Source organism: Drosophila mauritiana, chromosome 4 (assembly GCF_004382145.1).
Source record: "Drosophila mauritiana strain mau12 chromosome 4, ASM438214v1, whole genome shotgun sequence".
Classification (NCBI taxonomy): domain Eukaryota; kingdom Metazoa; phylum Arthropoda; class Insecta; order Diptera; family Drosophilidae; genus Drosophila; species Drosophila mauritiana.
In genome coordinates, this window is record NC_046671.1 from 803,050 (window position 1) to 825,382 (window position 22,333).

Sequence of the window (22,333 nt, forward strand, 5' to 3'; positions counted from 1 at the left end):
TGCCATTTAGTTTACTGGCTTCCGCACGACATCGAATTTAGTTAATCCTGAATTATATTCTACGCTACAATCGATTGGAAAGTTTGCAATAGAAGAAATGAATGAGGCCAAATACATTGGTACATTTTCCTTTTTTTTACGAATACAACTATTTTGACATTTCGTCCCTATATAGCAATTACCAAGATTTTGATTAAATTCTAAGCGTTTTTTTGTTTTTTATTTTGTTGTTTAAAATAAAAGAAGATTGTTTTCTAAATCTCATTTTTGTTATTTTGCAGTTAACAAAAACTTTAGAGGGCCTTACTAGTGCGATGTTATACAAAATTAGCATTTTAACGGTGTTATGATGACTACCAAACTATTGTCTGAAATCCTGAATAAACTACAGTGTATTTTTGTACTCATGCATGAAATTATATATTAAATACAAAAATGTAATATTATATTAATAAATATTATTATTAAAACATTATTTATTTCTTGGTTTATTTTTAAAATGTATTTTTTTAAATGTATTCATAACCATTTATAGTTGGCGTCCTTCTGTATTTCCTTTGTGCTTCAGAGTACGTCAATGAGGTAAACTAAAATCCTAGAGGTCCACTTAAACAAAAATATAATATATTCATACTTTTATTGTGCTCGGTTTGTCTTTGTGACAATCTTCTGAAACAATCTTGCTCAGCACAGGCATCATTAGTATCTGAATGCTTTATCTAGGTCTTATAGTTTGCGAGCTCTCGACGTTCTAGACGGGCGGACAGACGGACATGGCCGGATCGACTCTGCTACTGATCCTGCTCAAAAGCTTTCTATACTCAAAATTGGGTAAAGACGCAATTCACCCTTACATTATTAAATGTTAATTTGGACTATTTGATTGCTCTTTATAATGGATTATTAACAGATTTCGTTCCACAGCAGGGTTTTTTTTATTTTTCGTTCGCATACCACACGGATATTAGTAGCTAATTCTTAAATTTGTGTTTTATGGAGTCTAAAGTGCTAAACTACATTTAAAATAAAGACAACAATACAATATTGCATATTTCAGTGAATTTAAAAGGTTAATAGAAAATATGTTTAATATATGGTAAAATGGCTAGTTAACATTTTGTAATAACTTTTTTTTTATTAAAAATCTTCAGTCTATACCTTGAGAACCTGCCGTCCATAAAACCATCGACGTAAGATACAACATTTTCAAAAAAGTGTGATAGAGTAAGCAGAGTCGTAAATTATAGGATTAATATATTGTCCTTTATTTTTTTCAAACATTATTTGAAATCAGTGACTGACCCACGAAACTTCAAAAAAAAAAGAATAAACAAACAATTTGATGGCAAATCCGCTGAACGTACTCCTGGATCTGCCACTGTCTTAGTAAAACCTATTTTTACAATTTGACTGTTTAAATCCTTGCATCAAGGGAAACAGTATGGAACACTTTTAAAGAACTTACCAACTCAGACACAAGAGGAATGGATTTTCTTCGAGGCCTTATGTCCGGCATACTGTCAATATTGCTATAGAATGGATTGTCCCCGGGATGACCATTCGTACGTAATCCCACTTCTCCAGGACCACCTCCATTCTGGAAAAGGTATTATGTGTTACAGAAGGTTGCATATACACAAGGCGTTCCTTGCCAGTGAACAAATCAATTTTTATAATAATTTAGTATCGCATTAAAGATTTAGAAAGGTTATATGCCGAATGGTCCCCTTTGAGACCATTTTATGATTATAAGTAATATAAATATGTACAGTTTTACTAAGATTTCTCTTGGATTTCAAGATTCTTCTATATGGCAGCAATACGCGATAGTCGTCCGATAACGCTCATTTTGTAATTCTAACATTTTAAATAGTGTATAATAAAAAACAATAGAGAATGTTATAGTCTAGTTGCCCGACTATCAGATACCCGTTACTCAGCTAATGTGAATACGAACGCGAAATTGAATCTTTTTTTTGCAATATCGATAGATATTAGGGAATAAAATGAGAAAAAATTTAAAAATTGCCTAAAAGTTTCGGCGTGACCAGTTTGGCGGCCTTAGGGCGTTTGAGTTTTTTGGCAAATCGATAGAAATTTACAAGACTAATGAAATTACGAAAAAATATCCAAAAGTTGTTCAAAAATGTGGGCGAGGTAGTTTTGAGCGGTTTTAGGGCGTTTGAGTGGGTCCACAAACTTGCGCTGCATCTTTGTTTCTAGAATCTGTATGCTGAAACTCAACCTTCTAGCTTTTATTGTTCCTGACTCGGCTTTTGATCCTGATCAAGAATATATATACTTTATATAGTCGGAAACGCTTCCCACTGTATGTTACATACTTTTCAACGAATCTGGCATACCCTACGAATAAGGGGTATAACAAGAAAGGAAGATAGAAGCTTATATAATTTTATAGATTACAAACATTACAAACTGCCGCGCCCACACTCTTGAAAAATGTTTTCCAATTTCTTTGTTTTATTGTTTGCCTTGTCAATGTAATAATATATATATACCGAATATATATATATGTACAATTTTTTTTCGGTATACCAAAAACACTTTGGCAACGCCCCTTCTTAAAATCCTTAAATCGGTTCGGAATGGTTCTGCTTCCAAGCGGTTCACAGACCTGGTTGTTAACATGTTTGAATCTTTTATTATCTTTTATTTGAAAGATTTGTAATTGATTTAATTACGAACATTTTAAAGTATGCCTAAAATAAATTTATGTTCTTTATAATTACCTTGTCCCTGTCCTTTATCATTTCATCTTCTTTTATTTTATCTTGATTATTTTTCTCCTCGATCTTGCGCTCTTTTAAAGTTTTTAACAATTTCCACTTGCTACTGCTTAGACCTTCAGCGGTTTCATTGCCTACAGCTTGGGATCCATCCGCAAGTGAGCCTTGACTAATTAACGTTTTCGAGTCAATTTGGCTCTGCGATGGAATTGATGCACTTGTAACATTCTCCAACATTTGCGTATTATACTGAGATGTTTCCAGAGGCTGGTTTATTAAATTGTGGTCAACATCACATTGTAATAGGTACTTCCGATTCACCTTTAAAACAGGCCCTGAATTTAAATGCATGTTATTTATATTCTGGCCGTCGTCAGCCCTCAAACCGTTTTCAGTTTCGCTTATCTCAACATCGCTAAGCTCTGCCGGCGTATCTGGTCCGGATGTCTCGCTAGAAGCCTCAGATTTATTTGATATATAGTTTTCGTCATTTTCTGCCACCGATTTCTGGGTACATTGTCCAAGGGGTGTATCACATTCATTTTCTGAATGGCATGAGGAACTAGAACTGGCTGCATTGTTAGATATATTTATTTTACGATCGCGTGTTCTTTTCTTTAACCGTCTCAATTTTCGCTGTTTGTTATAAATTAGTGTTTCCCTACCCTTATTTGCAACTAGATCTTCATTAGAATCGATTTCTGAAGCTGCAATTTGTAAGTCACCATTCACATCCTGCCAAGCACTATGCATGTCGGAGACTGTCCCAAGTTTTTCATATGTTGGTTTTACAATAGAAACACCCTCAAAAGTCGCGACAGACACTGCGTATACCTCCCTGTCTTTATTAACGCTTGGGCTTAAACTAACAACGCTTTTCAGTTCATTAAACACTTCAGACATTCGGAACTTTACACTTTCACTTGGAGAATAAATAATATCGTCTTCCCCATCATTACAGGCATCAGAATGGCGAAAACAGTCTCCTCCGTTAACATCATTTTGAAGAAGTTGTCCAATTTGTGAAAACAACGCATCATTATCGTTTTGTCCTTCGCAAGATGAAATTGCAGAAGTGTGCGCTCTTTGCTTTTCTTGCTCTTCTAACTGGCGAAGCTCATAATAAAAGTATTCATCGTCTGTATCAATGCTATCCTCCGTGCTTTGTCGACGAGAAGAAGAGAGAGTGCGAGCAGAATGCTGACTGCGGTTATCGTCATCTTCTCGCGACCCCCACCCGGGATAGTTTGGAAGGTCTAAGCACTGCTGCGTGACCCATAAAGCGCTTGTGCCATTGACATTTAGACTGCTGTTTGTCGTTGTTGCTGTAAGGAGTGGTGTCATCGTTGGTTCGGAAGTATCTTCAATTGTCTCTAATATACTAAAGGTGGGGGCATTTACATAGTCTTTGACCGAGTTTCCCAGTAAGTTCTTATCAACATCGTCGTCAGAATGTGCTAAATTGAGTTCTTGATTGCATGCCATTTCTAAGAGAATCTTTGGCATTTCAATGGGTGAATTTTTGATATTTTCGGATTTATTGCTATTTTCATCCTCATAAGATGGAATTTCTGTTGAGACAGCCAGTGGTAAGCGACTTTGAATTTTTTTTAGGTCACCTACAATGGGAAATAGATTATTTGTTAGGTTGCCATTTAGCTTCTCAATTGAACCACCCAACACACTTTTAGAGTCAAAGTCACACCCATTTTTATAATTAAAATCTTCTTGTTCATCTTCTACCTCGATCGATTGATTCAACAAAATTTCTCTTGTCGATATTGAACTTTTATCGTTACCCGATGAAACGAAGTCCGGCATCTCTAATTCAGAATCCGACATGTTACAGCCGCGGCGCAGGACAAAGCTGTGCCGTTTGTACTTCTTTGCCTTTTGCATTAAACTATTCATCTTGAACGAAAGTGTTTCTTTTTTAAAACTTTTTTCGCTTGAGAAGCATTTATCGGCAGCGGAATCTAATGAAAGCGCTGAGTCCGGGCTTGATAAACGCCGCACGAATGGTGCTCCTCTCGCTCGTCCTATTAAACGTATGGGAAGCTTTTGAATTCTTTTCGATAACTGAACCGGGCTTCCGGCAAGATTGGATCGCTTGTGGGAAATAAACGGACACGAACCAGCCTGGCCACGAGGCTGTCTCTGGAGGCCTTGACTTTGCACATCACCGGGTAAAGACTGTGATCTATTAAACTTTGATACACGCTTGAGCTTTAGATTATCTGCTAACATGGTATTTATCCTTTTCCATACCTTTGAAGGCTTTGCTGGAGATGTTCCTGGAACAATCTTTTGTTTACAATAGCTAGAAGTATTAGGAGAGTTGAACAGTGACTCTGATTCATGATCGAATTCCAGGTGACTTGAGTTCGTTTCGTGAGTAAGGACCTTTGGCTGCGCTTTAGAATAAGAACCAGAAGTATAATCAAGATAGTTCGTTGAATCTTGATTCAAAGGTGCAGATCCGAATTCCTTAATAATCCATGTTTGATCCTGTTGACCCAAACAATTGAAATCATGGCTGCTATTGTGATCGAAAATAGAGTTGGATGAGGGATAAAATACGAGTTTATCTGTAAAACAAGGACTGCACATTTGATTTTCCGATTTTCCGTTATAAATATTTCTATGATGTTCTGTGATGCTACGCCTATCCATGCTTTTATTTTCTTTTTGTCTAACATATTCAATGTTCACACTTGTGTTTTTATTGTGTTTTGATGTGGAATTCGGTATTTGCGCAGTCAAGAGATCTGGCATAAGGTTGGATTTGAACCGTTTCGAAGAAATGTTTTGTTTATCCGGTTCGTTTTGCTGGTCCCATTCCAGCATTTCGTCCACAGTGGATACTTCATTCGAGTCGCAAATTTCATATTTCATATCGAAAATCGATTTATTTTCATATGCAGAGCAAATAGGTAAATTTTTAGAAAGCTCATAAATATAGTTCAGATTTTCTTCTAATATTACAAACTCAGTTTGATTAGTAGTTTGAGCTTGTTCATAACTGAGTGGGAAACTGTGAAAGTTAGAATTTTCAGCCAAAGGAAATGAATGGTATGTTTGCAATCTTTCGCTACAATTATCCAAAATATTATTACATGTAGGATCGAAGTTTTGAAGTCCAACCGACACTTGGGAGTTGGCTGACCAGCCACTCATCGACGATAGGCCCGAGTCTGATTTTCCATTTCGTTGTTGATATGTAATTTGATTAATTGCCTCATTTAAGTTAACTGTATCGGTTGGAGCTGGTGGTGGAGGACTGGGACTTCCTCGATTTGAATCCATTTGTGAATCACTTATATCAGCCAAAACTTTGTTTATTTCAGGATTTTGCAAATGGAGTAAAAAAATCATGCTATTGTGGCGTTCTAGACTCTTTTTTAAAGACTTTATATATTCATCTTCATTGTAAATATTTTTTGAGAAGCCTATAATGTTATCAGTTGAGTTGGTACAACTATTATGTCTTTTATATTCAATATCTGGGTAAAAAGTTTCTCCGGAAAGACCGCTCACAATTTCGTCTATTTTCTTTTTCCGATGTATTTCAATCTCTTGAGTTTCAAGAATTTTCAATTGTTCATCCAGATTGGAGTTATTTCTTAATAAATGTGCACTAAAACTACTATCATTAGAATTAACAGATGGATCAAGGCTGTGAAATGTGGCCATATTTGCATGTGAATTATCTCTTTTAAAATCATGCAATGAACTGCCAACTAATTTTTTTAGTGTGTCAATATTTTTGTTTAACTTCTTCATTACCAGAACAAACTTTTCATTCGTGTTTAAAATGCAAAGCCTTTGCAGTTCTTCAGTAACAGTTAACGGATTAAGTAAGAGCAAAATCAACTTTTTATCAACCTGGCTAATTTTTTGAAAAAACTTTTCCTCCGACCATACAGCATTTTTCAACTGACTCATTTGCGTTGCACTCAATGATTGTAAGCCTTTAATTTTAGTTATTTCCCCCAATAAGGTCTGCATTACGTTGTTTAACATTTTTCTTATATCATCTTTTAAATAGCTGGTACTACTATAGTTGTCTGATTTATTCTGTAGAGTTTTATTTTCCGTTTCAGTTTGTTTAACACACGGATCTGAAAGATTCGAACCCAATTCTTCAATGTCTCCCTTAATCTGTGTTGATTGTGCTTGTGCAAGGATACACTTTAGTTTATTAATCATATCCATTTCGTTTGTATGATGTTTTTTTTTTCTATGCTTTCTTGATTCTTTGTTCAAATGTTGGTTTGGCTGCGTTACGATACACGTCTTTGCAGTCTGTAAAGGTTGTATATCTGTAATAGCATTCTCCTTCTGATTATTTAAAACTGGGGAAGAAGTTGACTGGTTTCGGATAGATGAGATTTGGTCATGTGTGGCCTCAGACTGATGTAGCAATGCATCAACCTTAAATATCTCAGAGCTTAATTCATTGTCACGATAAGCCTCATTTAGATTTTTATAAAAAGATTCGTCTACTTCATTAATATTAGCTGGACTTTCTGTTCCTCCGGTGTCTTCAATGGGTAAAACCTGATTTCCACCCTCGCCTGTTCTAGAGGCTGCTATTCGAAAAAAACTATTACTACTAGGGCTTTCCAGTTCACAGGTTGGCCGTCTCATGTATTTATCATCTTTCTCAAAATGCGAGTTGTCACTTAAAAGTGGTTCTCTAGCCTTTACAAGATTATTATCCTTCTTAGAACTTTTTGACAATGCACCCGAGGATGCCGAAATCTCATTTAAAACTCGACGTCCATTTAAAAATTCTTTCATTAATTCGGCACGAGCGCTATGTGCTAGAAACTGCTGCCTCTCATATAACATAAGGTCAGAATCTGAGTAAAGTTTAATTCTTGATTCCTTGAGTGCTTCAAAATCCGATTGATTACGTTTTTGTTTTGGCTCGGAGCCTTTTTCAAACCCAAATTGTATTATCCCAATGTCTAAGCTTTTGCCATTGAATTCAATGTTTTCAAAATTTGGATGGGAATCTATTGCGCAAGCGGAATTCATAAACTCTTCGGATTCAGTAGCTTGCGTATGTTTTGTTATAAAAGTTTTTTTATGATTTTCAAAAGTAAGTTTCTTATCAAAGTCACGATTAGATGGTTCTAAATCATCTAAATCCAATGTGTCTTCCATTTCCAACGGTAGTAATTGATCTTCATCTTGATATAAGGGTACTTTCATTCTTTCGATATCTACTTCTTGCAGTTCTTGTTTTGATGCGCCGATAAGATCTACAAGATTTCCAACGACAGACTGCTGTTCTATTGATATGTTTTCAAGCTTCTCCAAACGAATCCAAATCTTTCCGTACTCCGTAGAAAGCAAATCCAATGCACGCCAAGCAAACTTTAGCTCTGTCTCGAGTAAACTAATCCTTGTTGCAATTTTATCCATATAATCGGAGATAATGTAGTCAGAGTGTTGCTCCGAATTGTAGATCTGACACAACTGTTGTTCACTTTTAATCGATATCATACTTTCATTAGTATTTGTGCTTGGATAACTTAAATAAGAGAAATCCAATCCAATGGGCGACTTACTCATCGGTGGTTGCATTTGCGGCATTTGAGTTTGGGCAAGGTTAAAATCCATGTTGTGTTGGATAGAATTAAGGTGCTTTTGGTTTGAGAGCGGAGCTTTTACTGATCCGGCAGCAGAAGAGCTCAATAGTGACGACGCATAAATCGTTGATTGTTGCTGAAGTCGTAACTGCTCCTTTATTTTAATCTGGCTTTTGAGGGCATTTTCTGCAAAGATAAGCTTTTCCTGGGTGTTTATCATTAGTTCCTTTTTAAGCAACTGACTTTTTTTTTCCGGATTCCCGGTCACTTGCAGCTGAGATGTGTTCATCATACCCTTGTTTAGGACCGATTTTAAATCGATGGACTAGTTTTATTTTTACCTAAATAATTTTGTTTTAAAATATGTTTTAATGCTCTGTGTGGAATACATACGTTTATTCCAATAGCCAATTTCTTCTGAAATACTGAATTGTTATATACATATGTACCTAAAGCAGCGTTAAGTGGTTGATGAAAAAAAATAAATACACATAACTATTAAAATTAGGTTCTTGTGTATTTCAAAACGTATTTAGATAAAACACGATTTAAATTTCACTCCTAAGCACACTCAAAGTAATTAAAAAGGCTTTTTAAACATTAAATATAATAATAATAACAAAAAAAAACATGTGTCTGGAATTACATGAAATTTACTTCAACTAGAAATTTTTGCAATAAAATAAGTAGCACCAAGGTTGCCTAAAAATTTGTATATTTTTCAATTATGTTTGTATCTTCTCTAAAGGGGATCCTAAAATGGATTCGTTTACTAATTATTTGGTATCTGTGATTCCAGCTTTTTTTTCTTTTTTATAAAAACACAACTGTTTTATAGTCTTTCTTTGCACAAAATTATGTATATTATGTATTAACTGCCTTTCTTAATATAGACTGTTTAAAACCACTACGAACAATTATTTGTGCTCTGCTGAGAAGTAAAAAAAACGTTGAAATGCACACTACAATTTATTAAATTCTTTGTTGCGCCTAGCTCCGTTTTCATGAAGCTACCAGCAAGTAAGCTTTGCGCGGATGACAGTTACACACTTAGAACTTTAGTTTTTAGTACACCATTGAAAAGCTTATGTATACAGAAAAAAGTCAAGTGTGGGTAAGATAGGAAAAATGTAAGAGAATATTTTTTCTATCTATTGCGCATGCCCTAACAAACAGTTCACTGACAAACATGACAAACGCTCTTAAAGTTTTTGTAATGAATGGAATTTGAACCTTTTTTAATAATGTCACATTTATTGACAGTTTACAGAATTGTAAACGGTAAGCAGGTTTTCAGAATAATTACAACGAACGATTTTGTTAAGAGTTGCCTTTAAATATGTGAAATAAAGATCATTCAAATTAAAAGCTTTAGTCGTACTCACTAATCAATGCGGGTCATGAAACAAACTTAAGCTGTACCACTTTAGCTTTAACCCGTTACTTAATCCGAAAAAAATCTATAAACAGCAAAATTTCATGCGCCAAAAACTTCAGAACACCTGAGACTATAAACTTTTGCTACATGTCATTGAAAAACAAGATCATTGGTCAGTACAATATATACTTATATTTTTGTACAAATACATTCGTAAAACCAAGCGGACTATTAACCGGAGAGCGAAATTATTTTGAAAATAAACCGGAAGGGGCCGCTTCAATAATTGCGGTGTTGTGTTTTTGTAATTATATATAGGGCGCGACTAGTTAGTAATACAGAACAAGCCTGCGTTTTTCGAGAATCGGCTTGCTTAACTTTAAAACTTATAAGTTCCCGTGATCTCAACGTTCATGGTACGGACGGACAAATACATGGTTATCCTGATCAAGAATATATATATGGTCGGAAACATTTTCTTCTACATGTTACATACTCTTTAACGAATCTAGTAACCATTTGATACGTGGAAAATTGTTTTTTTAAAAAACAAAATTTTCTTAATGAAACCTTTTCAACAAGCCAACCGTTTCGCACACTGTAACCTTAACAGTTGTTATGATTCGCCCTAGAACCGAACCAAAGGCAATAAGAATCCGTTTACAACCCTGAAGAAAATTAATTTTTTCCACAATTGTTCCCCACTGTACCATAGATGATTTCGCCCAAAAGTCCCAAGTCGCCCAAAGAAAAACTAAAGTAATTAGTATTTTACAGCACAGACTTACATGAGGAGTCTTCTCCTGGCACTTTAAAAGGTTGCTTAGTTTACGGGTTCGATCGGTAATAGATTGAATTCTTTTATCAACATTATGTGGGTGTTTCTGACTCCATAAATTGGACATAAAAGATGACGGTTTACAGTTTAACTGCACATAAACAAAATGCATCGAACTTTTGATGTTAACCAGTCACTCAACTCAAACGAAATATATATTCGCCGAGGGCCTCACGTAATAAGCGGACTTAAATTATTAGTCGAATACCAGAATACCTGGTACAGTAAAACTTTTTTTGAGGAAGACGTATCTATTTTTTAAATAATTTTGCGCAGACAGAATTCAATAGACTGTTTACAGTACTGACTTGAATCCAAATGCTGAATTTCACCCATCGTGTAATATCGTTAAAAGTAAGTTTTTTTGTTCTACCGCGTAAGTACGCTAACTCGTATTTCTACAAATGCGGGCAAAAACATTTATATTTCCCATTCAAGTATTTGTTGCCCGCATTTAAAACAATTTTACCCCTTAAAACAAACCATAGCTGATTACGGAGGTCGGCTCAGTCTGCTACCATCGGAACATGATAACATACATTATACACCCCTTACAATTAAACCTTATTTTGTGTCAGTGACATGTTTCTAGAAAACCACTTTACAGACAACGAATTACTGATATTTTAAGAATATATTTCAACAATGCTTTCTAAGTACTTTTTAAATTAGCTGAACGTTAAAAATATGTAACAGCGAGAGTTTGATATAAAGTATACATATTCTTGATCACAAATATCTTAAATAAGCCAGATAGTTGAGATGTAGTATGCAGATTTTTCAGATGCCTAACTTTGCAAGATTGTTTTGACTATCAGATATCCGTTACTCAATTTCATAATTTTCTGGATATCGGTAGATAAATATATAAATATCGGTAATAAAATGAGAAACAATTCGAAAGTGTGGGCGTGGCAGTCCTGGGCGGCTTGTGGGCGTCAGGATAGGCGTAACAACAAACTTGCGCTGCGTGTATGTCTCTAGAATCTGTATGCTGAATTTCAGCCTTCTAACTTGTATATTGCCTGAGATCTCGACGAACATACGAACGGACAGACGGATGGACAGGGCCAGATCGACTATTGATCCTATGGTCGGAAACGCTTCCTTTCCCACCCTAGAAAGTATATATATCAATCGCAAAAACTGTTAAAAATATTAACATTTTTGTTACCTGTTTTGTAAATTCAGCGTCGTCTTTGGTTTCTATTCAATAATTTTATCATTATAAACTAGTATTTAAATTGTTACAATTTTTTTTTTTGAGAATTGAAGAATTGACGAAAAACTCAAGCAAACCCACAAACTGATAAAACCTTCACGCCTATACTATTGAAAAATATGTTGAGTTTTATAAATTGCATCCTCCGTGCGTTAAATGCACATATCAAAAAAATTACATTACATTTAAATGATAATATGCTTATAGGTATGGATAATCGGACCGAAAGTTTTAAACGATAATTTATAATTTACGCTGCCCCTACTTTCATTAAGGGCAGGTATTTAATAGTCGAGACACTCAACAACAACTATATTATATTAAATATTAAAAAATGTTTATTACAAACTTACATTAAGCTGCATAATTATTTTATTGTACGCCCAATGCCATCGTTGCCGAGCTGTAATTTCCGTTTGGCGTAACACCTGCATGTGTCCACCTACGACTTCTTCAGTTTCTCCTCTTAAGAGTGTTTTTTTTTTTTGTGATATTAGTTTACTTAATTCAGTAAGATCGGAAAGGTGATCGTTTAAGTTTTCATCTTCTTCGTCTACGCCTGGGCACATTTTTTCTGTGCTAAGGCGCGTAAGTTTTTTGGTTGATTCACCAATAACAGTGTCAAGCTTTTGAAGGGAATTGTTATTCGGTGTAAAAAAGTCACTCTTCCTGTTGAGCGAAGAAAACGAAGCTTCTACATTCGAGTCCACCTTTATATTTGACCCTTCAATAGGACCAACGCTTCCACTGGAGCTTCCCTCTAGGTAATTTCCGCTATCGTCATCGCTGTGGTAGTTGTCGTATATAAAGTCATCGTCTTGTCCTACGTCAATGAAATCTAATGATGGTGGCTGTATTTTTGATATTTTGGCCTGCTTCAGATATTTCTTGTTTTTCGGCTGATTATGTTGCTCTTGCTCCCTCTGCTGCTCGAGATACTTATATTCATCCTCCTCGTTAAAGTAATCCTCTCGGTAGTCATAGCCATTATTGACTTGTTCATAAAAACCGTTTGGCTGAATCGACGGTGTCGTTTGCTGAAGATCCATGTAGTAATCTTCCTGCTCACTATAAATGCTATAGCTAGGTACTTTTCCGGTTGATGTACTGACATCTAATTCATCTGTATCTGATTCATCGTCATATACCTCCGTCGGCATCTGTTTAACAAGTAACGCCGATTTACCATTGACGGTAGGAAGTTTTTTGCCGGTCGCTAGCGTAACAATCGGGAGTATGTTTGAATCAATTACTTGAGGTTGCCCAGGAATCACCGCGTCTTCTTTAAATTGGCTTTGATTGCCATTCGTATGGTAATCTGCGTATGGCCTATGATCGGCATATGTACTAAATTCATGAATTTTCATATTACTATTATCATAAACACCGCCAGTATTTGCGTAATGGCTTGATAGAGGCTCTACATTGGGCAGTTGATATCCATATTCTGAATCAAATTCTACTGAACTTGAATTTCTTTTAATCTCATTAGGTGAGGATACACTAGGCAACACAAGGACGTTGTTCGTTGTCGGTACGATTGTTGGCTTTTGTGCAACGACCGATGCCACAGACGACGCACTTTGATTGACTGCTTGCGTTGCTGATTGCACGGCTGCAGCGGCTTTTCCAAAAATTGATCCAAACATGCCAACAGTACTTGCTTTTTTCGTCGCAGGGTCATGAAAAGGCACTGTTTTATTTTTTGTATTTGCCTTTTCTATGCCATTATTTGGTACCTTTTGGGTCTTATTATACGAGTTAACACTGTCGATTTGCTCATTGCTTGGTACCTGACACGAATAAGAATTTTCTATTAAGCCAAACTCAGATTCACTGTAGAGCATCCCTATATTCACAATTTCGTCGGTTAAAATCATCTCATCAAAGCTATTATCGTAATTGTCACAAACATTTCTGACTAAAATCGAACTATTTTCTCCCATTTCATCATAGTATGAATTCGATTTCGTTGACTTGCTGTGGACTGTAGCCGAATATAAATTTTCCTCTCCATTTTTTTGAGTACAAGATGGAGATGTCATAGGTATATAATTACTGTTATCACTAGAAACATTTTCAGGTGAAATCAATATTAAGGTAGGGTTCATTTCTGATCCTGTTTGTTTGATAGAGGTTGAACTTGTACTAGTTAGCAATCCACCGACACTTGGTACAATCTTTGATGCTAAGTTAAAGCTAAAACCTCTTTTTGAACTAGGATTTGTTTGACTGACTTCAACTGTTGAACTGACACCACTAAAAACGCCGTCTAGCCCTTCTTTTAAGCCCTTTGAAATTCCGTCCAGAACACTACTTGCTGCGGATGCTACTACACTTGCTTTTTGTTGTGCCTGAGATGGCTTATAATAACCGCATTCTCCTGAGCTCAAATTCTGATTCATGTCTATTGTATCTACGGTCTTATTAAAACTGACTTCAATTAAAGTGTTATCGCTTGGGAAATTGTATAAACCGTCATCTGGGGCAACATTGTCAACAAATGCCGTCAGTTCTTTTATGTCAACATTAAAGCTGTCGTAAAATGTATCATCGAACGCTACATCATTACTAACTATTGATTCCGTCCCTGGCAATAATTTTGAGCAATTCAATGGGTTTTCTGAACTTACTAAGGTTTTTGGTGAATCTACGGTTTCAACATTTGATAGACTGTTCAGCTTTTCGACCCTTTGATATTCCCTGTTCTCAATTGAAATACTAGGCACACTACATGGATCAAATGATTCACTGGAATAAGAAGGTAACGGTAGACTACTTTTACTTGCTACATCCATCTGGTTGTAGGAATTTAAATTGTCAGCGTTGGTAAGAGTATTATTGATTACATTAAAGGAATCGCTTTGAGTAACAGTAACATTTTCAGAAATATCCATAATGAGTTGCGGCAATTCTGGTAACTCAAATTGTTTCATATAATCCGCGTAGGATAATATTGGAGCTATTGATGGTGGTGATTTTAAATTAGACGGCGACGGTGAAGCAGTTTGTCTCTCAGATACTGGCACCGTTTCAAAATTGTTGACGTTAACAGTAGTGGTGAACGCGCTGTCGGGAGGAGAGCTTTTCCTTAAATTTAAATTATCGGATGTGCCATTAGAACAAATGAAAAGAGGAGGAGTGGAACATTTTAATGGTGTCATTAATAATTCAGACTGATCCGTGCCAGCGTTGACATTAAGTAAAATATTTAAACTTGATTCAACGCTTAATGGTTGAAAATTAACGCAAGTACTCGTCCAATTGTTAGAATATGATGCGAATTCGTCATCTGATGTTATATTCAATGGCGTTGTACTGGCAGCATTGGTGATATGGCTTTTTTTTTCTCCGGACAAAATAGGTTTATTTAATGTATAAGGCTTCAGATACTCAGATATGTTAAATAAGGCTGATTCGGGCCCGCTATATGGATCGGCTAAGTTTTCACTTTCTGGAATCGTTTCGATAAAAGAGTCATCTGGTTCTCGTTCAATATCGGATCGGGCTGCATCGATTTCAGGTAAGCTTGGAAGCGCCACAGGCGGACAGGGACTTTGTTTTGATTGTATTGGCGATAATGGGGTCCATTTTGGCGAGGGGTCTGCTCCGACAGACTTGTCCGAAAATACTATATTTGGTTCTTTACTATCATACACATAAAGGGCATTATGTCTGGCTCCAATAAAATCTGTTCTAACCAGATATGAGGTGGTTTCTGTATCTTTTGTTATTGCTGTTGGTGGCGTTGGAGAAGATGCCGATTTATGGTCCAACGAATCAAATGGTAATGCATCTGTGGCAGGAAGGGTCGCCCAATTCGAATTGAGACTTGTATGATCATTGGACTCAGATAATGATATTGGCAGCCTAGGTAGTTGCTTTGGGCGATGACTCTTCTCTGGTAAGGGATCTGAAGTATATGATGAACTTAATGCATCGGTGGCTATGGTGATTGGATGACGAGATGATTTATACAGTGGCGATGGTAAAACCTTTGGCAATTTTCTAGTCTTTGTTATTGCGGTAACAGCAGGTGATGGGAAACTTGTGACGCTACCAGAGTCACCTGTATTGACAATTACTCCACAAGGTTCCGTCGCCAAACATCTGTCTAAGTCTCTTGCAGCGGCATTGGTACTGACGGTGTTTCCTATTATAGAGTCTGTTTGGATTTCAGTAGATTTCTTAGATTGCTTTGAGTGAACTGGGATTCTAATCTCACCAGATGCTATCACAGAAGCTGTAGTCATCGCCATCATTAACGAAATTTTCCTCTGCATTTGCCTCTTTAGTTGTGTATTATTGCTCGGCGGTGTGTCGCTGTATGTTGAAAGATTGTCGGTATTGTAACAACATTCTTGGTAATTACTGTAATCTAACGGCAACATGGATGTGTATGGCCTTTGCATTTTTTCATAAACCTCATATGTACTAGATCCAGAACCCATCGCATCTGTTTGATCTGTGCTGAAGCCACGTCCATCCCTCTGATCCGCGTCTGCATTAAATCCAATTATATTTTGACCTAAATAAAAGGTAGACCGCAGGGATTGCGGTAAAACCCGCAATGGTGCCGCTGACACAGCATTGTCTAGAAATGTCGGCGAGTAGGCACAACCAGCATATCCATTGAGATGATCGCCAAGGATATTCTGGTAGTCACTAGGCGAAAGATGACCGACGAAGTCGTGTGCTTTGGCCATGCAGACACCATAGCTGTGGTCTATTTTTATGCACATACCTTTTGTTTTAAACTTTACATCCATTTGAGGGGCGCATTCGTTTGAAGAACCCCTTCCATTTTTAATGTTTGGCAGCTTAGGCAATAATTTCGATGAGGTACAATTTAGATTATTATGTTTTAACCCATATTGATCTGCAACAACTGAAGTGTTTTCGTTCCAATTGTCAACAGAATCCTCTTCCGGATCACACTGGATATCAGCTCCATAACATTCTAAATAGTCGTAGTCATAACTATTGTTGCTGTTGTCTACGGTTGTAGGTAATGTATCACTGTTTAGGTGGCTCACACGACTGTATTCTTCTGGTCCTTGATTGCTTAAAGCATATGACTCACTGAAATATTCTGTGCTAGTCGTCTGTGTGTCGTAAGAAATTTGACTGTAAGATATTCGGCTGTTGTCGGAGGATAAGGCACCGTTTTGGGTGTTATGAAAGTAATCATGCCTTGCGTAGTGCTGAAAAGTAAAGCATATTATATAAAACCAACTCCTTGTGAACCAAATACTCACCGTCATGTTTTACGGTGTTATTATCCCGCACTGCTATCTGAAAACTTTATCTTCTACGTGATAATCCTTAAAAGTCATGCAGTCATGCTGTGACATTGTAGCGTCGGCCGAGCATCACCAAACAGTCAAAAGTAGCTTAAATATTTAAAAAAATGTATTTTATTTATTATTCTCTTTCTTAATACATAATTAAATTAAAGATTATAATTTTTATTTAATATTGCCTTTGCACATTAATTTTGCGAAAGGCTACATTGATGGTCCTTTTTTGATTCTAAAGGAAATCTTCATTATATTTCCAAATCAATACATAAAAGAAAGCTAATGTCAAGTGCTTTGACCTTCTGCGAACTTGCACAAGTTATCAAATTCTCCGTAGGGAAAGGACTTCAATTTATCTACAAAAACGTATTTTTAATACAACTACATCGTCACAAAACAACCGATTTTTTTACAACATATACATAAAAACGAACTTAGAAAAAAGATTTCACCTGCATTTCAGTTTAAAAGCATAAACAATTGATGTTGAAAAACATGGATATTTTCCAGCTCTATTTAATACAATGAAACTGTTTGTTATTGAATAGATGTTAGCCAAAATGAAATGGCAGATACTGAGAATAGCAGAAAGGCAGACAGGACCTGATAAACAATTTGTATGTACGTTTCATATAGTCAGATACAACGGTTATGAACTTATTTCATCCAAACAAAAAATCTCAATTTGCTATTGCCTACACGATAAATTTTTTGAAAGTTATAATGTATGCTTTAGCAATTGTTAAATCATAAAATATAAACAACTCGAAAAGAGTAATTAGTTGAAGTTGAACCTTGGAACAATATGGCATTAATATGTATGCTCATTGCGCTCATTTCACACATTTAAGAATATAATGCTTTTAAATGTTTTTAGACCAATCACCATATGTTAACATTTTGAATAGCAAAAAAATACTTTTTTACCAGTTAAAAATTTTTAGTTGATAGGTCACTTTATTTTGCTTTGTTTATACACATTAAGGTAGCATTGGTGCCCCAAAGTAGTGCCACATTTTATTAAAGGTAAGTATGCAAAACTGCAGTATTTTAAACTATTCCAATTTCTTTTATTAGTCACTTAAAACGCCTCTAATTTAGTACGCAGTGAATGAAAAATGGTTATTTTGTATTGTATAATTCCAGTTCCATAAAATTCACAGAGCATGCGCAAATCAAAGAGAGGATAACACACCAAGGGAACCCATTCCCGTGGTGAAATATATTAAACAAGATAAATATGTGAATATAATATATTATCGAAAAATATAAATTAAAAAATATATGTATTTTGCATCTGTTTTGATGTTTGATATATAAGATTATCCCAATTCTTCCTTGTTCCACGTATCATTCTGTTACAAGTGAAAACTGCTTCTCCTGCATTATATAAGGCCTGTGTAGGACCATGTATCCCCAATTTCCTGATGTGAGTTTACTCAAATGTACATACACTATACATACGCTATTAGCTAAGATCATTAGCTAATCACATTATTCAACCAGCTTTTATTATATTTAATGTCCTCCATAGAAAAACGACAAGGCGGTTTAAGTATAGCTTCAGAGCACGATAAGAATATAAACTTAAGAGTAATTAATTGTATCAATTGTATGCAATTGTATTTTTGTATTTTTAAGTATTCCATTTGTGTTGTCACCATAAGTTAAAAAAATGTTTGGCATACCAATAGCAATAATATAATGAAAAAAATTCCAACACATGTTTCAAAACTGTGGGCACGTAATTTTTGGGCGGGTTGTTTGCGTTACAGTGAAGTGGAAACATGAGTGAACAAACTCGCGCTGTACCTACTCTGGAATCTGCATACATAATCTGAATATTGTAGCTGTCAGGCCACGCAGCCACTTGCAATTCCTAATTCATTTTTTATATGCTGCCAACTTTGGAGACACAATTTAGTTATACGGCACGTCAGCTGGGCAGCATTATCTTTCGTTATCTAAGCTCCCCGTTCTCCCGAGATCTCTCGTGTACCCCGCACCTACACCTTTGGCTCAGCGTTCAGCTCATGACTTGAGTCGCTCTTTAGCATTCGCTTTCGTTATTTTGGACAAATCGCATCGATTCAAAATCTCGTTTTCTAAAACCAATAAAAACATATCGTTAGAAATCTCTAATTAAACCTCGTCTTTTAATTGCTCAAAAACAGCTAATAAAAAAGCTTCTTTGCTCAACATTTGCTGATGACGACACAATAAATAGTGCAAATCTTGCAAACACTTCAATTAACGTTGAAAATAACTTCGATGGTTACGTAAGATTGCATGTACATAAACAGTTATAATTGTAAAAATACTAATAAAGGAAGCGGCCGCTAATTCTTCTTTGCACTTATCTTCCCGCTTGAGCCGAGTTCCGAGTCGCTGTTTCTTCCGCTTTGAAGTGCAGGGCTTCCGCAATGTATATTTCGTTTAATGGGAGAGAACTTAATTCGGATGAAATCGAAAGTGATTTTGCTGAGAGATGTGTTGACACTTTCGAAAATCCTATATTCGCGCAAAGATCTTAAAGCGCGCCTCGCAAATGCACTTCCAATCAACTTTTGCTAACGGCATTTCTTCGTATGATTGTGGCCACCAGCAGCGTTTACTCAGGAGTAGGGCACCGACGCTGCCCCCTCTTGAGCTTCCAAAATTCGATGGAGGCAATGCTAACCTGGTCAACATGGTTCCACCCGCCAGCACGCGGTCAGGGACAGGGTGCCAGTGGCGCACTGTAAAGCAGTGAACGGGAGCAAATATCGCAGGTCAACAGAATAAGCTCCTCGGGACGAGGCCAACAGAATAGGATGCCCGGGATACCGTCCCTGCAGCAGCAATCGCAACAAGTAGGAGTTCAGCAACCACCGCCGCAACAGGCATCCCACGGCACCGTTGCACCTCTAGGATTGCCACAAGTGGGACCCGGTGGAATAGTTAAACCACCTTAGTTAAGCCACCTTCACAGTGTGTGAATCAACAAGTGGGCCAGGGGCCACTCAGCGGCATGATGTCTCAAAAGCCACCGTCGATCTCGGGACAGGCAATGCAGCAACAGCCCTTGCAGCAGCAGCCTCCCCCGCGTCAATATCCATATCCTCATCAGGATCCGCAGCACCAACATCCGCACCAGATGCCGACCAACCAAACTGCCCCTGTTAATTTCGAATGACAGCGTGGAATCCACCACGCTTGTACTGTACCGAAAGAAACGGGTTACGAAGGCGGACGTATGCCCGGTGGATCCATGGCGCATCTTTATGGCCCTGCGATCTGGTCTGCTGACCGAGTGCAATTGGGCATTGTTGTTTGATGATTCTACGGTCCAGTTCTTTGGCATGTCAAACCTGCCAGTCCTGTTGACTTTTCTGCTGGAACACTTTCTCGCGAGATGTTCTGCAAACAAAAAACTAGGAGCAGTCCGCTCAGCTGGCGGAAGATGCTGATGGCGACATCATCAAAAGGTACAACCGCAGCCGGCAGTTGCTGTGCTGAAGACACCAAAATGATTGACGAATCGTTCATACGGACGCATCGACGGACATGGCCAGATCACTTTGCTATTGTTCCGGATCAGAAATATATATATGACCTTTATATGGTTGGAAAAGCTTCCTTCTACCTGTTACATACTTTTCAACGAATATAGTAGACCATTTTACTCTACGGGTATAATTATTACGACAGGTGGAAACTTTGTAACCCGGTATAGCAAATGTGTTACTCGAAACATAAGAACACTAAGGAATTTTTATAAAAATTTGCCCCCAAAAAATTATAACAGTATGTGACGGATTAAGTTTTTTTATATATAAAAAATATATATTTCTTCGAAATACTATTTTGTCTATTGGGGAACTTATTGCGATCTTTCTTGTGTAAAATCAACTGGCTAAAGTATTATAAACTATTATTTATTATAGACAACAATAAATCATTAAGAGTTGGGGGTTCGTTATCGAAAGCCCAGTGAAACTTAAGAATGTTCTGTACTTATTCCAAATCGGAATATGTTAATCACCACGGAGTATTGGAGTCTGCATGCTTTATTTTATTCAGCTATTATATGCTCAGATGAAGAATGCACATACCTTGAAGGGCCTTCTTCTGCCTGTTACATGCTTTTTTAACGAATTACTAGAGTCGTTTTACCAACCACAAGTTTGATTGTTTTTAATAACAATTCGCAAGAAAAAGTCCACTGTTCATCGGAGGTCTCTTCCAGGGCGGATTAACCGAAATGGCAAAGATGGCAAAAACACTTTAAAAAATTTAATCAATTAACTTGTATAGAAAAAAGAAAAAGTTACTTGACAACTCTAATATATGAAGGCAAATAACAAATTATATATATATATATATATGTGTAATATATATATGTATATAAGTAATATTATGCAAAACTGCTCTTTTAGATGATTTTTGAATAAATAAATTTTATGCGAGAACGCATTCGAAAAATATAATACATTGAAATTTATTTGTATAATGTAAGTTGTCAGAGTTGAAACAGATGGGGAGGCTTAAAAAAATTGTTGGAGCCCAAAAAGTTGGCTTCAATATTTTTTATATTGCTGCCGTTTATTACTCCTGTGGAGCCAAGCAAATCGGCACTAAAAGTGAGTCCAAAGTGAGTACAAGTCCGACTAAGTGAAAGAAACGGATTCACTGCAAATTAAACACGATATGATCATCATAATTTTCCCAATGATATCTCTTAAATTTTAATTTTAATTGATCATTGCAGTATGTTTCTTCCTGTATCATAGCTACACTACACAACAAACAAGAGATATCGATTAAAAAACTTAAATTTTTTCCAAAAATGTGGGTGTTGCAGTTTTGAGAGGTTTTAGGGCGTTAGAGTGGGCGTGGCAAAAAGATTTTTTTGTAAATCGATAGAAATATATATAAAATAAAATCAACACATTTTTTAAAGTGGGCGTGGCAGTTTTGTGCGGTTTGTGTGTATTAGCGTGGGCGTGGTATCATGGGTCAACAAACTTGCGCTGCGTCTTTTTTTTTTTGTGTTTCTAAAACCATCGGAGGTTTTTTAATAATTTCTTATATAATTCTATTTTGTAAACATAATTATTATTCTCTTCGCGGGTGAATTTCTTTTGATTTGTGCACTAGTTAAAGAAATAAACAAAAAATGTTGCTGTTCTGACTTTGTGTTTTGTTCGTGCGGTTTTGCCCGTAGCGTTCTTAAGAACCGAGCACGAGTGGTACTGGCGAGAATGGT

At 36.4% G+C, this 22,333-nt stretch overlaps 1 protein-coding gene, 2 long non-coding RNA genes and 1 pseudogene across 19 annotated transcripts in view; 1 reads left to right on the forward strand and 3 right to left on the reverse strand.

The window, feature by feature from the left end:
- The window catches only part of LOC117146323 (protein unc-13 homolog A), a 31,601-nt gene extending 13,506 nt beyond the window's left edge, over nucleotides 1-18,095 (reverse strand). For 6 of the 17 annotated variants that reach the window (XM_033312398.1, XM_033312402.1, XM_033312400.1 and 3 more), the window contains exons 1-3: nucleotides 2,751-8,672; nucleotides 1,466-1,597; nucleotides 1,159-1,167 (exon numbers count right to left, since the gene is read on the reverse strand). In XM_033312398.1, the coding sequence (XP_033168289.1) occupies nucleotides 1,159-1,167; nucleotides 1,466-1,597; nucleotides 2,751-8,639 (6,030 nt within the window). In that variant the 5' untranslated portion in view covers nucleotides 8,640-8,672. Of the gene's footprint in view, nucleotides 1-1,158; nucleotides 1,168-1,465; nucleotides 1,598-2,750; nucleotides 8,689-8,740; nucleotides 8,797-12,138; nucleotides 16,990-17,043; nucleotides 17,179-18,012 lie in introns of those variants that run through there. The other 11 variants (XM_033312404.1, XM_033312396.1, XM_033312393.1 and 8 more) reach the window with 7 other exon arrangements.
- LOC117146326 lies at nucleotides 8,738-9,598 on the reverse strand. The gene is made up of 2 exons (XR_004459793.1): nucleotides 9,263-9,598; nucleotides 8,738-8,796 (listed from the first exon to the last, which is right to left on the reverse strand). It is a non-coding gene; the product is annotated as an uncharacterized LOC117146326 (long non-coding RNA).
- LOC117146325 lies at nucleotides 18,041-18,374 on the forward strand. The gene is made up of 2 exons (XR_004459792.1): nucleotides 18,041-18,111; nucleotides 18,232-18,374. It is a non-coding gene; the product is annotated as an uncharacterized LOC117146325 (long non-coding RNA).
- A 1,434-nt stretch (nucleotides 18,375-19,808) lies between these two features.
- Nucleotides 19,809-20,644, reverse strand: LOC117146305 (annotated as a pseudogene).
- Between the last annotated feature and the right edge of the window lie 1,689 nt (nucleotides 20,645-22,333).